General features: G+C 39.3%; 1 protein-coding gene across 1 annotated transcript in view; it reads right to left on the bottom strand.

Moving 5' to 3' along the window:
• Nucleotides 1-13,334, bottom strand: part of TSPAN7 (tetraspanin 7) — a 123,889-nt gene extending 110,555 nt beyond the window's left edge. The window contains exon 1 of the mRNA XM_063083540.1: nt 13,104-13,334. Coding sequence (XP_062939610.1) covers nt 13,104-13,184 — 81 coding nt within the window. The 5' untranslated portion in view covers nt 13,185-13,334. The remainder of the gene's footprint in view (nt 1-13,103) is intronic.
• Between the last annotated feature and the right edge of the window lie 3,763 nt (nt 13,335-17,097).

Raw genomic sequence — 17,097 nt, 5'->3', positions numbered from 1 at the left:
AAACAATATAATTTTTATCAAGTACCACTCCCTATCCCCCCAAAAATCCTGTTGTAATTCTAGAGGGGTACTTCAAAAAGTTCATGGAGATATTCATATTATCTTTTGATTCTATTTTTCCACAAACTTTTTGAAGTACCTTTGTATTTGTAAATGTATTAAACACACTTTTAGAAAACTAATATTTTTATAATATTAAATCTCCCAACAGGTGTCCTTTAATCTATTCAGATTTTTTTTCTATTTTATTTTATGCATTTATATATTTATTATAAGCATATTCATTCTTAAACATAGTGATATTTCTTTATGCCCTTTGCCCAACCTATCACTTCCCAAATCCCCTCCCTCTCCCCTCATCTCTAGTATACTTAGGTTTGTTCTCTCCTTCTGAAAGTTCAACATACTGTTGTGAAAAAGGAAGGAAGGAAAGAAAGAAAAGACCACAACAGATCTTATTTTATGATCCTCAATAAGATTTTAGTTTTGTTAACTTTATTCTGAAGTAGTTATAACTTTTATTTCTGCTGCAAATGACATATTTTCCTCCCTTTCCTTCTTTTAGGCTTACTCTGAAATATCAAATAGTAATTAATTTTTGTACATTTATTTTATATCCAGTCACCTTATCAAATTCTCTTAGTAGTTTTTTACTAGAATCTCTTGGGTTTTTTAGTATACAACAACTGCATCTGTAAAACATAGTTTTATCTCCTTTTTTTTCAATGTTAAATTTTTTGTCTTAATGCATTTGCCAGATAAACCAAACCATAAATAATAACAGTAAGCAAGAATCCCTGTCTATTTTCTGATTGACTCAAATTACTTTAGTATTTTGCTGTTTCTTTGAACAAATACTTACTGTTGGTTTTAACACTGATTGAATGGAAATCATCTCTGCTAATAAAAATAACAGTAGATACTTCACTTTCAAAGAGGTAGAGGATAACTCTGCTCCTTAAGTGTGGGCTATGCACGGTGACTTTCTTCGAAAAAATGTAGCAGGGAAGGGAGGTAACAGTAACTTTATAGTAAAGAAACCTGACAAATATCTCAACCGGATGATTGAGATCAATGCAACAGTAATAAGTCATGTTGCTAGTATTTACCTTTGATATGATGTGATGGAAATAGCTCTTAACTTTGTGGTCTTCCTCCCCAAAACACATAACCCCAGTCTAATCATGAGAAAAACATCACACGAATCCCAATTGAGGGACATTCTACAAGATATATCACAAGTATTTCCCAAAACTGTTAAAGTAACCAAAAACAAAAAACATCTGGGAAACTGTCACAGCCAAGAGGAGCCTAAGGAGACATGACTGCTAAATGTAATGTGGTAGCCTGAAAGGAATCCTGAAACAGAAAAAGGACATTAGGTAAAAATTAAGGAAATATGAATGAAGTATGGAATTTTGTTAATAAAAATGTATCAATATTGGTTAACCATAACAAATATACTGTATTTAATGTAAGATGTTAATAGTAGAGGAAACTGGTTATATGATATATAGGAACTCTATGTACTATCTCCACAATTTTTCTGTAAATTTAAAACTGTTCTAGAATTAAAAGTTTATTTGAAAAAGAATAATGGAACTCATCAATTTCTCATTTTATTTTAAGCATCAGCTTTATATTTATTCATCTTAGTAGGAATACCCTTATCCCAATAACAGGAATGAACTCAGTGACCCAAACTTATTATATTGTTGGCTCCTATTCAAACCCCTCTTGAGTCCCAGATCTCTTTGGTAGCAAACTATAAAACCCAAAAAGTGAATCATCCTTCATTTACAGGATGGAGAGTGTTCTGGTCAATTTTGATACAGTTCAATATTGATATAATACCTCCCATGTGCAAGAAACTAAGAAAAAGCAACACCCTACACTCTAAAGAATAATGTTTCCAAAACATATATGTATCATATTTTAGTTTACAAAGCACTTGAATGTCATTTGACCCTCAAACTTGACTGAGGTGTTAAGCACAGATCTCCTCAATTCTGAAGAGGAAACTGAAGCTCAGAGAGACTATGTGCCTTGCCTAAGGTCACACAGCAAATGTCCAAGCCAAGACTTCACATAGGTCTAATTTCAAACCCCCTGCAATAGAAGGCAATAGTCAATACATACATACATATATACACATACATATATCTATAGCTATATCTATATATATATCTGAAGTGAGCAATACAGTTTATAATATGAAACAGAAATTGGGAGGAGTGAGAAGTCCTCAAAAGCTTCATCAGAAATACAAGTAGAACCTGAATCCAAGTAGAGATGGTGGATATTTAGAAACATTTTCCACCCAGCCATATTATCAAGCATTGGTTCCTTTTCAACCCAAAGAGGACTGCCTGTGGGAAGTCCTAGTCCAATCTCTGTACATCATAAACTTTCAATTAGTGTTTGTGGAATGATTTGAACAATGAATTGACCCAGGAGTTCTACACATCATCATGATGTTTGGAAAATGGGAATTGAGGTGCAGAAGCAAACTCATTTCAACAAGATGTAAGAATTGGCAGTCTAAAGCAAGAATAAAAGTGTCTACCCTTCTAAGGGGCACACCGTTGATCATTTAACAGCCATGGTAACTAGTAACCACCAGCACCTACTTTTAAATCTATTTGATCAATGGCAATTCACCTCAGTCTAATCATCAATGGCAACTCAACTTGCTTCAGGGAACACACTTCTGGAAACCAATGACAGCCTCATAGAATTCAAGGTCAACCAATTAGCAGCAGACACACTGTAATGAACATGCCTCTCAGAGTCAATCAACGACCGTCTCACACAAATAGTCACACAGACCAAGGTCAATCACTCTTGCTTTTGTAACCAAAACAACCCCCAAACACCATCAAGCTTCCCAAAAAACACAGCAACCTATTTCACTCAGAGACTGTGCTTGACTATCACAGCTCTCTTACTTTGGTAAGTAATGAACTAAGCTTTCTGTTTCACATACTAGATGATGGTCTTATCTTTTGGCAGAGTGCAAACCCAGGCTCTCCCTAACTTCTCAGAGCAACTGTGAACAAAAACAGATTCCCCCTAAGGAATGGAAACTACTTCAAACTCCAAGAGTTCACCTGGAGACCCTTGCCAGAGACCAGTTCAGTGGGTGAGAAAAATATGACATTAGCTACACATTGCTTTGTGGAACACTCTCCTCAAACCAGCTTTACTGTACAGAGATCACATCAGAGAAAAGCATTCATGAGGTAAGAATTTATTTATACTAAACTGCATCACAGACCATAGAGCCACATCCCAGGGATCAGAATCACCTTGGCATGCTTTTTTAAAAATGCACCCACCCAGGTCCCTCTCCACTTCAATTAAATTTGAAACTCCATGAGATAGAACTGAGCATCTATGTTTTAAAAATGCCCTTAGTGATTCTGATAAGCATTCCTTTAATCAAGAACAACTAGCTGATCTCCTAAAAGTGGCAAGGCCATTTTGGTCTACTGAGAGACACTGGAGACCCGGACTCAGACTCTTGGGCATGGAAAACCAAATCAATAGGCCAATAGTAGATACTCCCTAGCTAATTCCAGATCCAAGAGACTCAAGATGAACCAAGCCTGCTATTACCTACTGAATTATTGCTGGGTCAATGATTTTCAATCCTAATTGCACAGCTGAATCACCTGCAAGCTTACTATGAAAATATCAGTGCTTGGCATCCTACCCAGACCAATTGAATCAGTATCTCTTAGGATAGGATCTAAGCATCTTTTTTTTTAGGGCTGCTTAGAAAATTCTGATGGGCAAACAGGGTTGAGAAGCACCGTCTAGAATGCTCAACTAGTACCTGCACTGGACCCACCCCATCATCCTCTAGTATAACACAACTGCAACTTCTCCTAAAATAGATGTTGATGGAAAAAGTCCACAATACCTTCCAGAAAGCACTAAAGAATTGTGATCACAGTAGACCTGTGATTCTTAATTCTATCACCAAATTGTTTAAAATGCTTACATGTTCAACTGACCAAATAACCAGAAGGGAAAACAAAACCAAACAAAAGAAACCCCTCTCCTATCTTTTCCCCCTACCTCCTTTTCTTGATTATTGGGGCTCTATATAAAAGAGAACAAAAATGTTCAGCCAAGAATGAAAAACATTCTGTCATGGAAAGGAGAATAACAGCCAAAAGAAGAAATTTAAGAACAGCAATCCAACGATCTGCTTGCTATGACATAAATTGGAAGCTGCTGTAATGAGACCAAAAGAGAAAAACACATAATATATTTTTTAAGTGTGTTTCAAATTGGTTTAGCAGTGCATTAGTCATCTATGTCAAGGGTTTAGCATGTTTAAACAAAGAAACACAGTCACAGATGACTTTTAATTCTCAGCACTTCCTGAGGTACTTACCTGAAACAGTATATAATGCTGAACAATCAATGAATCATAAGTAATCTAGCTCATGGTAGGGTCAAATTAAGAACTCTGGCTGTGATTAAAATGGAGGACTAATTTAATGTGATTAAATTAGTATTTAATGCTATTGAGACAAAAATTCCGTTAGTTTCTAAGCATCTATGAAGTAGAGAAGACCTAATATTCCCCAAATGCCATAAAAGGTAGTGCATATATCCTAACTGTATACTGCATATGGGAAGTAAAGTTGATTAAATAAGAAAAAACTACAGATTATAATGTACAAGTCCTATAATAAACCTGAAGGGTTATCAATGTGGTAACAGAAAAACAGCAGAACAATAATCAGTTTGACATCAAGCTCCCCCCACCCCATACATAGTCCATACTATTAATTCTGCTGCTTCCACTTTAAATTGATCCAGCAAGGTCTGAATTAGGTCAGAAAATACATGGACTTTCACCCAGTGGGAAGAGATAAGAAGGGTAGAAAAAGCAGCAGTAACCTTTATAGCTTCCTTCCCATTTGTCTAGTCCCTGATGACCAGACGACCTTAAAGAGGATATCCCTTAGTAAGCTTGAACCAATCTAGAACACTTCCCTTGACATCCAAAAGCTTTTTAAAAATTGAAAAGGAGATACCAATGTTTATTAGACTAGAACAACTATAGTACTGCTGTTTTAGATGCTCTGTTCAATCACTCACAATCAACTACGTATTTAATTAGTACCATGTAATGTAGAGATACAGATATAAAGGGCTTCCCGTTAAAGATGATGGATTGAACACATCCATTTACCTTGGCTGTCTCCCAAAACTCCACTGAAATGACACTAAGAGGATTTTTTAACCCACAATAAGAAAGAGAATGGAACAGGAGACAACTGCAAAGATATCCTGGAATTTGAGAAAAAGCCAAATCTCATTGCAGCTGTGAGAAACACCCAGCATAAAGTATTCACATCCAAGCACCCCCAAAAGGCTCAGTAGTTAGCAGCTATATGCACATCCCTGAAACTAGGGATGAAAGAGGGCTAAAATAAGTAGTATCCAGTAAAAGCTTTTTGAAAAGTAATTAGATCCCCTCCAACTTCCTGTCTCTGGTCTCCCCCGATTCTACCATAGGTTCAGATATTTATTGTTTGATGGGTGAAACAGAGGATCTCCAAACTAGAGAATACAAGCACAGTGGACATGAACTCTACATTGAAAACAGAAGCTCAAGCAAGGGTTTATATACTGAATGTGGAGACTCCTATATCCCTATCCTCCTCATTCAGAGAGAAATTGGAAAATTCTTTTGTAGGAAATCTGATCCTACCATGAGAAAAGACCTAAAGATATTGACCTTGGTTCCAAAACTCAACTGCCCAGCCAAAGCATCCAACTTACAATTGACAAATTTCCTCTTCATGTTAAGAGGTTCCAATTAGTCTTTTAGTGCCCCCTTTTAAATATGTACATAATAGAGAGCAAAACATGACCAGAAATTTTAGGTAAACCTGTAATATGCCATAAAACAGAGTAGTTGGAGGAAACTATGCAGAAAGAAGAAAACTTTTCTTTTAAAAAATCATTAATATTGCCAGAGGAATTTTATTACTTTTTTAGTTTATTTTTTAATTGAAATGTATTGATTGTACATATTTATGGGGCACAGAGCTATATTTCAATACATGTATACAGTGTGTAGTGATCAAATCTGGGTAGTTAGCAAATTCTTCATTGCAAACATTTATCATTTCTTTGTGATGAGAACATTTAACCTCCTCTCTTCTAGCCATTTGAGAACATACAATGAATTATTGTTAACTATAGATGCCTAGCATTACTGTACACCACTAGAGCTTATTTTTCCTATCTAGCTATAATTTTGTGTGCATTAACCAACCTGTCAGAGGGATTTTGAAGAAAACATTACACCCATGAAACAAGAGCAGAATGCTAGAAAAAAGAACATTCAAATCTCAAACAGGAGCTCCTGGAAATAAACACAAGAGACAAATAAAAAATGCAATTAGTGACAAGATAAAGTAGGAGAATAGAGCAAAGAGATAAAGTGCATAAACTAAAAGAAAAAATTAGAAGATCAGTCTAACAGGTCAAACATCCAAATAGAACATAGAAATTAAAGGTAAAGAAATCAAAAAACAATTCAAGAAAATTTCCCTAAACTCAAAGACCTGAGTTTCCGGACTGAAAGGGTAAACAGGAAAGAGATAAAAACAAACACACACCAAAACATATTACTGTGAAATTTCAGAGCACTGAGAACAAGCATAAGGTCCCAAAAACTTGCAGAGAAAAAAAAGCAAGATTCAAGAAAAATCAGATTAACACATGATTTCTCAATACTAACAATCAGAGTAAGAGGACTTATGGAGGTGGGGAGAAGACAGCAAAATTCTAAGAGTAAATGATTTCCAAACTAAAATTCTATGCTCAGCCACACTATGAAATTAAGTTTAAGAGTAAGATAAGATTCTTACACCTGCAAGGCCTCAAAAAATCAACCTCCTATGTACCCTTTTCCATAACGTTACTCGAAGATTTGCTCTACCAAAATGAAGAAACAAACCAAAAGAAATATGAGACATCTAGGAAATGGAAGATCTAACATAAAAGGAGATAGGATTCACCAGGATGAAGGTGAAAAAGGATTATAATGATGTCCATTGTTTCAAAGGCCCAGCAAACACTAGTCAGAAGGCTCTGAGAGAAATGTCTCTGAGAAGAGGAAACTGATAGGATACACGAAGTTCTTGAACATACTGAGTGAAGAAACATAATTCTCAGGAAGAGCGTGGGAATAAATTAGCAGTGAACATGGAAAACTAAGAAACAACAGATAAAACAAGGCAATTAACTGCAGGGAAAACAAAAGGCTATTCAAGGAACCATAATATACACATTACATGGTTCAGCTGTGAACAGGTCTACCTGGTCACATTAATGAAATCACTGACTACTGCTCTAAAAAAATGATATATGACAATAATAAAATGACAAATGATATATTTACTCCAATATAGTGATGATGTGAGTATGGAAGAAGGAGACAGGGGCAGGAGAGCTAAATTTTCACCTTCCATAGTGGTAACATAATATATAACACCTAAAACGGAAAAGTTGAAAAGTAATAAAATAAGTACATGACTTACAAATGCAGGTAAAATGCCAAAAGCAGCAGCTACTAAACATCGGTAAACATTCTATTGAGTGAATACGTAATATGTGGCATATAATAGACATTCAATGACTGTCTGCTGAATTACTCTGACATGCAAAAGAATAACTATAAACTAAACTATGTGCCCAAATTCAAACACTCTGCAAAATGTTAGGGACAACTCTTTAAGATTTTTCCCCCTCTATTTAACACCCAAGTACCTAAACTTTCTGGATGACAAAAAGAAAAAAAATCATTTTTTCTAAATTTCCCCCAAAAAAGATTAGTGATGCTTCCCAAATTTAAAAAAAAAACAAAAACAAAAACAAAATAAAACAAACAAAAAACACTGAAAACTTCACCATAAGAGAATTTGATTACACTGTTGATAATTACCTCCTTGTATAATCAAAGAAGAAATCAAATCCAATATACACTGAAATGAAGCAAGGGATATTTCTCTTCACAATATTATTGAGCAGTTTTAGATGCAGTGGATTTAAATCTTAGCTTAAAACACAGATGATTATTTAAAACACATTAAAAACTTATAAATCAAAACAAAATTTACCTGGTGAGCAACATATTTATAAAGTTTTCCTGCTTGTTCTTGAAAATATTGTTTGTCGTGAAAGAGGGATATTTTGTTTTAGTATAGGGGGCAAGATAGATACCTTTTTAATTCAAGCTTAACAAATTAAATTCCAATTAAAAATTTAGATAACTAAAATATCTGGCAAACAAGATGATTTAAAAATATATAATGATTGAACTATCATAAGGATAAGGAAGACCTTGTAAAGTCCTCTTTTCTATCTTTCCACACACTAATGGCAGGAGCACATTTAAATCACCACAGGTAGACTAGAAAGAACATTGTTTTCAAAAGCCTCCCCATTAAGGTGAGTTGAAATAAATAACTGAGCCAATAAGAGCAGTCAGTAAAATTTCATTTATTTATTCATTCACTCATTAAGTAAACATTTACTGAGTAAGCCTACTGTGTGCCAGGCACTGTTTGCCAGTCATTAAAGCACAGAATCTAGGTGTGTTGTTCCCTCCTTTGCTATCAAGGAAAGTAAAGGATACATTTACCTAGCATTCAGGTGGTGTTATTTAACAGGAAGACAAATTATCCTGTCCATTTGAACACAATTATATAAAGAGTTACCTACCTTTTATCATCAAATAAAGAATTATGGTACACCATAGAGAATGTTTTTCTTCTTACATATGATTATGTTGAACATGCTCTGGTATGGTGGTTCCAAACACCACTAAATATAGTGAGTTTTGCATACAGCTGCAATTTTCTTCATAGGTCTTACTATTACATAAGTCCAATAGTGCATAGGTTGCTGGCACTGTTGATATTTTGATCCAGATGATTTTTTGTTGTGAGGGGTTGTCCTGTGCATTGTAGGATGTTTAGTAGCATTGGTGGCCTCTACCCACTAGAAACCAGTAGCAACCTCCTCCCGCCAGCTTTGACCAAAAATGTTTTCAGACATTGCCAAATATGAGGGGAGGGCAAAATTGTCCCCTATTGTGAACCACCACTTTAGTGAAACATCTCAGAGACAGAGAGAGTGATTGTAGACAGAAGATCAGGCCAGATAAAACAATGATTTTTCTTTTATAACTGTAGACTTCTGGTTTAGTATATACTCAAGTACATCAACCTTGATGATACTGGTCTACCACCATTTTAAAGTCAAATGTCCTCCAGTGCTAAATCCAAACTGAGGTAAGGGGAGAGAAGTTGTCCTATTAAAACAACTCACAAAGAACACAAAGTTAACAATTCTTACAATCTTTTCTTCATCTTCTACCTAAAAGAACACCAAGGTCATCTTTTTTGTTAATTACCTAGCATAATTTCAGAAGTTTTGACAAATATTTGAATATTTACTACGTGCTAGACATAGTTCTAGGTGAAGAAAGATTAATGCATCAACTACATTTACTGAATTGAAAAATCACTCTTATAAACAGCATTTATTTAACAGATAAGTCTTTGTGACCTTGGACGTGGCAAACAATTCTTAGACATGGCACCAAAAGCATGAGCAACAAAAGAAATAATAGGTAAATTGGACTTCATCAAAATAAAAAACTTTTGCACTTCAAAGCACATCATCAAAAAAGTGAAAAGACAAACCACAAAATAGGAGAAAATAGTAGCAAATCATATATCTAATAAAAGACTTGTATCCAGAACATACAAAGGACTCTTACAACTTAATAATAATAAAAAAATAACCCAAATAAAAAATGGTCAAAGGATACGAATAGACATTTCTTCAAGAAAGATATACAAGTGTCTTCAAAAAGTTCACGGAAAGATTCATATTATTTTTTAATCCCATTTTTCCACAAACTTTTTGAAGAACCCTCATAAAAATGACCAATAAGCACATAAAAAGATCCTCAATATTGCTACCCATCAGGGAAATTCAAATCAGTACCACAATGAGATACCACTTCACACTCCTAAATAGCTATAATCAAAAAGTCAGATAATAACAAATCTTGGCAAGGATGTGGAGAAACTGGAACCCTCACTGTTGGAGGGAATATAAAATGGAGCAGTCACTTTGGAAAATAGTCTGGCACTTATTCAATTAAATATAAAGATACCAGCAATTCCACTCCTAGGTACATACCCAAAAGAAATGAAAACATATGTTCACAAAAAAACATATATGAATGTTTATAGCACCATTGATCATAATAGCCAAAAGGCATGATCGACTCAAATGTCCACCAATAGACAAAAGGATAAACAAAATGTGGTATAGTCATAAAATGGAATATTATTTGATCATAAAAAGGAATGAAGTATTGATACATGCTAAAACATGGATGAACTTTGAAAACACATGAGTGAAAGAAACCAGTCACAAAAAGACAATTATTACATGATTCCATTCATATGAAATGTCCAGAATAGGGAAATCTATAGCAATAGAAAGTAGATTAGTGGTTGCTTAGGGCCGGCAGGGGGAGGGTGAGAAATTCGGGGGCGAGGAATGGGATCACAGCTAAAGGGACAGGGGTTTTTTCTGAAGTGATGAAATGTCCTAAAATTTCCTGGGCTGATGATTGCATATATCTATGAATATACTAAAGTTAGACTATCTATGATATACTAAAACCCATTGAATTTTATACTTCAAATGGGTGACTTTTATGGCATGTGAATTATGTCTTGATAAAGCTGCTTTAAAAAAAACAAACGGCATTTAAGGTACAATGGAAAACAAAGCATTTGAACCATGCATGTCTTGTTTAAAATACCCTCACATCTGGAGAGATCTCATTCTTTTGGTTGTGAAGTAGGAAATGATTATTGACCGCTATTTAAACTATTGAAAATGCTCCAGGTAAATATTTTAAGCCTATGAAAATCTTCAAAGTCGAAAAAAAATTAAAATGCAGGCATCAAGGAACTTCTGGAGGATATAAAATACAGTGATTGCTTAAGATTTATTAGGGGGCATTAAGGAATTAAATTCACCCATGGGGTGGGGATGTAAGAAAGGAGAGTTAAAGAGCTCATATGAAAAGCCTCAGCCTGGAAGGCCCCTTTCTTTTACCAGCCTGCAGTGATGTTGAAAGAACGATATTCCTTCATGTGCACTGCAAACTTTATTTTTCAGGAACCTAAAAATAATCTCCCATATGATTTACTCCAGTAACAAATAGGAAGTCAAGTAAATAATAAAGGGCCAAACAAAAGAGGTTTAAGGAAATACATAAAAAGCTAAACCAGTTCCCAGGAACGGCTACTGGAAAGTTTCAGTAATCAGCATGTGTTATTGCTTTTTCAGGCAAAACATACATAAGATGATATGATCTGTACATAGTTCACAATTCCACCACTGAGATATTTCAACCTGTGTCGTTTCAGTCCAAATAAAGCCCGTTTCTGTGTTTGCCTTCTGCGATACACCAGTTAATCTATCCTATCTCATTACATAGCTCCTGGTATCTCTGGTCCCAGGAGTCCATAGTTTCCTTGACCTGAAGAATCACCAATGTCAGTGACAAGGAAATACCCAGGGGGCATTAGGGATTTCTTTCTTTTTTTCTTTTTTTTTAATCCTTAATAAATCTTGGCTCCTGCGTTGGCCACTGCAAACAGCCGGTTCACCATCAAGCCAAGTCTGGGTATCTCATATAACACTGTGCTTCAGTTTCAAAGCAAAATTAGGGCTAATATAGGGGTGGGGGGGACAAGGAGAAAAACAACCAAAGGCTGGACTGGCTTTTCCTGCAGAGCCTCAGGTTTCAAAATGACTGCCTTGGAAGCTGAAATGACCCAGATTATTGGGGGGGCGGGGGGTACAGATATTCATTCCCCTGCAGGGTGGCTGTGACTTGGTGTGGGAATGAGAAACGAGGGGAAAAGGGGGGTCGTCTACATGGAAAGAGAAAGAACTGGAAAAGGTCTTAGATACCACCCACCACTCCAAGTGAATCACTGCAGTGTCAGCCCTGCACTAATTCCAAACAGGATGAGGTAAGGCACAAGCCTGGAGCCCCCTCCTCCGCCTCCCTCTGCCTTCTCCTCCTCCCAGCGCGCGCAGAAGGGCGCATCCCTCCACGAGGTGCACCACGCAGCCCCCAACGGCCCCGGCTGAGGGGCTGACGTCATCCTTTTGCATTGAGCCTCAACGACGGGTGGCAGCACCGGTTAGATGAGGAGTAGAGTTGGGGCGCTATTGCTATCACCAAGTGGCGGGGGTCCTCCTCCGGGGCGCTGCGGTTTGGGTTCGCGCAGTGACAGAATGATCAGATGAGTAATAAAGATGGACGGGGGTGGGGAAAAGGTCGTAAGACCCATCTCCTGGGTCACCGACAAAGCTCAAAGACGCCCCTGGCTTATGTAAGACCCTCTTCCCTCCGTGCGCCTCCACGCAGTGGCGGCGCCCGCCCCCCATCAGTGCGCTTGGGGGACTCTGGTCGCCCCTGCCCAGCCAGGCAGGCACCGGGCTTCCGGCGCCTTCCTCCTGCAGCCCCGTGGGGTCGGGAATAACTGGGAATCTGGGATTAAAACCCGCGACCCCGCGCCCGCTTCTAGACGGCCACAGGTTAGCTCCAAGAGGCGCCACGAACGGGCTGGTAAGGGACGGTAGCAAGGGGTATCCAGAGAGGAAAACAGACGAATAAACCCGCAACTTTCCCTAGGGACTGACTATCCCGAGAGCTTAAAAGAGAAATTAATGCATTAAAAAAAAAAAATGTTGGAGTCTGATCTCGGGAAAAAAACGCTGGATAGGTCGACAAACTGCCACTGCACAGCCTCTTGCAGCCTGCTCCGGGTGGGGCCCAGAGTCCGACCTGCACCCTGCCATCCTGCAGCCCCGACCCAGCACCCTGAACCTGTCTCCTTAAAGAGGGGGCCAAGATTTAATTTTTGGTTTGGCTACTCCACTACCACCCCTTTCTTTCTCAGAGCATCATCACACGGATTGATGGACCACGGCCCGGCCACAGGCCCAGCGTGTGCACTCACCCAGAAGACGAAGGAGTAGATGATGAGGAGGGTTTTGAGACAGGTTATCACAGGTTTGGTCTCCATTCTCCTCGATGCCATACTACAGAGCTCCGGCGGCGGCTGCGGCGTCAGGCGGCGGGCGGGCGCGCGGGAGGGAGGAGGAGGCGGGGCAGGGCGGGGCGGAGTGGAGCGGGGGCGCGTGCCGCGAGAGGCCCCGTGCGCGCGCAGGCGAGGCCATGAGCGTGCGTGAGCGCGCACCCCGCGGGGGCTCCTGCTGAAGGAGCCAGGCCGGGCAGCGACTGCGCATGCTGGGAATGCCGTCCGTTCCCGCACTCCCGCGCAGGCTCAGACCCCCAGCCAAGGAGAGGAGCGGGATGGGGCGGGGCAGGAGGGAGGGATCGGGAGATCCTAGAAAACGTGTCACAGGTCAGGGGAACCTCTCTTAGACCGCCCTGGCATTAGGCTTCTGCTTTGTACGGAGTAGCGCCTTACATTTGCAGGCATGTCCACACCTGGCTACGAGAGGTTTATGGGTGTCCCCCAAAATCAATCATGCTTCTGCATTTGGACTCCAGGCAGGGCCTTCTCAGATGGAAGTGGCCCTGTAGTCATGCCCTTGGCAAGAAGCAGGCCTTGCCTGTGCCTGGAATAGACTGTGAGAGGTGGCAGGAGATACAGCTGTAGGGTTGGTCAGGAACCCTGGGGCTCAGACCCCAAATCCTTGCCACCACAAGTATTTGCAGGCTTCCCAAGAGCTCCATTTTTTAGGTTTTCTCATATTTTGAAATGATGAAGCCAAATGACCAGAAGGTTCTGCATGAGGCATCATTCTTCCTGCACAAAAATGTTTAACAGGGGCCAACCCGGTGGCGCACTCGGGAGAGTGCAGCGCTGGGAGCGCAGCAGCGCCCCCGCCGTGGGTTCGGATCCTATATAAGGACGACCGGTGCGCTCACTGGCTGAGCACGGTATATAAGGACGACCGGTGCGCTCACTGGCTGAGCACGGTACGGGCAGGTCACAAAAAGACCAAAAAAAAAAAAATGTTTAACAGAAAATATGTTTTACGTGTCTGAGAATAATTTGCCCACCTTAACAAGTGCAGACTACCTCACACCCATGAAAGAGAGGTGCATCAAGGAGGTGGATTATATTGCAATAAAAAATATAATGTACACTCAACCCAGATTTCCATGGCTGGTTTGTAGAGAAACACACAGTACAAATTCTATGGGAGATTTAGCATGGTTCCTGAGAGAATCTGCCGTTAAAACAGCCACACTAACTCAGTCGTGGCTGATGTTAAGGATACCTTCTGTGAAAGAGTAAAAAATAGAGTCAGTGAAGCTTGGAAAAGCCTGCCAAGGTCAGTTGTTACAAGAGTAATTATTACCTCCAACAAGTTGCACATGGTCCCGGGTCAGTGAGGTCATTGTATAAACAGGACGCAAATATGAGGAAGAGGAGAAACTGGTTAAGGAAATGAGCTATCATAACAATGTGTATGTGGGCAGAGAGGGGAGTGGACAGGAATATGGGTGTGCAGGTGAAAGGAGGTTAGGGTCAGACTGAGCAAGGTGTTGGTTATAAAGGCAGACTCTGCACAGTGAGTCTCAACACTGGTGGCTTATTTGCATTACCTAGAGAGCTTAAAAAATACCTATGAATACCTGTGCCTAATCCCGGCTATTCTGAGTCATTTGGCCATTGGTTATTGGGTGAGGGCTCAGCATTTTTTAAAGCTTCTTAGGTGGTTCTAATATGAAGCAAACGTTGAGAGCCAGTGCCCCTACCACGATGAACTTGAACCCAACTTCTGAAAGGAGCTTTCTCCTTTCCTGGGCACTTTTACAGTCCCCAGGCTGATTCCTACTGTTGTAGCAGCAGGGAAAGAATACTGAAAACTTCGAGCCCAGTAGGCACACTCAACTTCAAAAGGTCTTGACCATGTATAATTACTCAGTAAAGGGGTCAGAAATTTCAATGTTCAGCCCAACAGGAGCACTACTAAGCATCATAGATAATTTGGTGAGTTAATATATGATATTTACAGGTGACACCTATCAGCTTAAAATAACTCACCATCTCACAATTTGGTACTTTTCTGGAATATCTTTTAGGCCCTTTAGCAAAAATAAACTACCTAAATGTAAAGATAAATATGAATATTCAAAAATGTAATTAACAGGTAAATTAACATAGCTCATAACTAGATCCTTGCTACTCAAATTGTGGTCTGTGATATAGAACGACAAATCATCCCAGTTTGCCAAGGACTGAGGCGTTTCCCTGCATTCAGGATTTTTATTCCTAAAACTGGAAAAGTCTTGGGCAAATCAGGACAAGCTGGTCACCCAGTCCCTGAATTAGCAGCAATGACCTTTACTGGGAGAGCTTGTTACTGGGAGAACCTTAAGCACCACCCCAAGCCCCTGTTAACAAGATCCCCAGGGTATTCAAATGCACAGTAATGTCTGTCAGTCATGGATTGAATTGTGTTGCCCCAAAAGATATGTTGAGGTCCTAATCCCAGTACCTCAGAATGTGACCTTATTTGGAAATAGGGTTATTGCAGATATAATTATTTAATTTAAGACAAGGTCATACTGGAGTGGTGTGGGCCCTTAATCCACGGACTTTTAAGGACTAGTGTCCTTAAAAGGAGAAATACACAGAGAGAGGGCCATATGAAGACACAGAGACATACAGGGAGAAGGCCATATGACAACAGAAGCAGAGATTAGAGTGATGCAGCTGCAAGCCGAAGAATGCCAAGGATGACAGTCACCTCCAAAAGCTAGGAAGAGGCGAGGAAGGATTCTACCCAGAGTCTCAGAAAGAACATGCCTCCGCTGACACTTCGATTTCAGACCCCTAACCTCCAGATCTGTGAGAGAATAAATTTCTGTTGTTTTAAGCCACCCACTTTGTGGTACTTTGTGACAACAGCCCCAGGAAACTAAGACATGTCTAAGACTCACTACCATATCACACAGCAATTCTACTCCTAGGTATATATTCAAAACTGTTGAAAACAGGTGTTTAAACAATAACTTGCACAGGAATGTTCATGGCAGCACTATTCACAATAGTCAAAAGGTGCAAAGAATCTAAATAAATATTCATCAACTGACGAATGGATAAACAAAATGTGGTGTACCTACATAGTGGAATACTATTCAGCCATAAAAAGGAATGAAGTACTGGTACATACTACAACATGGATGAACCTTGAAAATGTTATACTAAGTGAAAGAAGCCAGATACAAAGGCCATATATTGTCATTTGTATGAATTGTCCAGAATAAGCAAATCCATACAAACAGAAAGCAGGTTAGTGGTTGCCAAGGACTAGGGAAAGGAGAGAATGGGGAGTTGATGCCTAATGGGTACGGGGTTTCTTCTCAGGGTGATGAATAAGTTCTGGAGCCAGACAGTGGTGATGTTTGTACAACATCATGAATGTACTTAATGACACTGAATCGTACACTTTAAAATGGATAAAGTGGTAAATTTTATGTGTATTTTACCAAACACAGAAATAATATATACCACAAGTCCAAGGGTCCTACAGCCTGAAGGAATGGCACACTTGGGGAACAAAAAGAGGGTGAGCAAAGCTCAATAGTAGGAGACTAAGAAATTGTACAGGAGGCTGGAGAGGACAGCCCATCCAGATGGTTTTAGGTGATATTAAGAATTTTAATCTTTTTGCCTAAAAGCAAGGGGAGCTTTTGCTTTTTATTTGCTTTACATTCAGCAAGTACTTCAAGAAGAACTGGACTGTCATGAAAGCACCTGGTGTCTGCTCCTACTGTCACCCCCTCAATCTGTTGTTCGCATAGCAACAATAGTGATCTTGTTCAAACACAAACCATATTATGACACTCCCTTGCTTAAAACCTTCCAGTGGCTTCCCATCATCACACTTGGAATCAGATTTCAACTCTTTACCCTGGAACAGAAAGCTTACATGAGCTGGCCCCAACTTTCTCTCCCTTTGGCCCTGTGC

Source organism: Cynocephalus volans, chromosome X (assembly GCF_027409185.1).
Source record: "Cynocephalus volans isolate mCynVol1 chromosome X, mCynVol1.pri, whole genome shotgun sequence".
NCBI classification, from domain to species: domain Eukaryota; kingdom Metazoa; phylum Chordata; class Mammalia; order Dermoptera; family Cynocephalidae; genus Cynocephalus; species Cynocephalus volans.
Note: the sequence above shows the minus strand (reverse complement) of the source record. Positions and strands in the feature narration are given on the sequence as shown.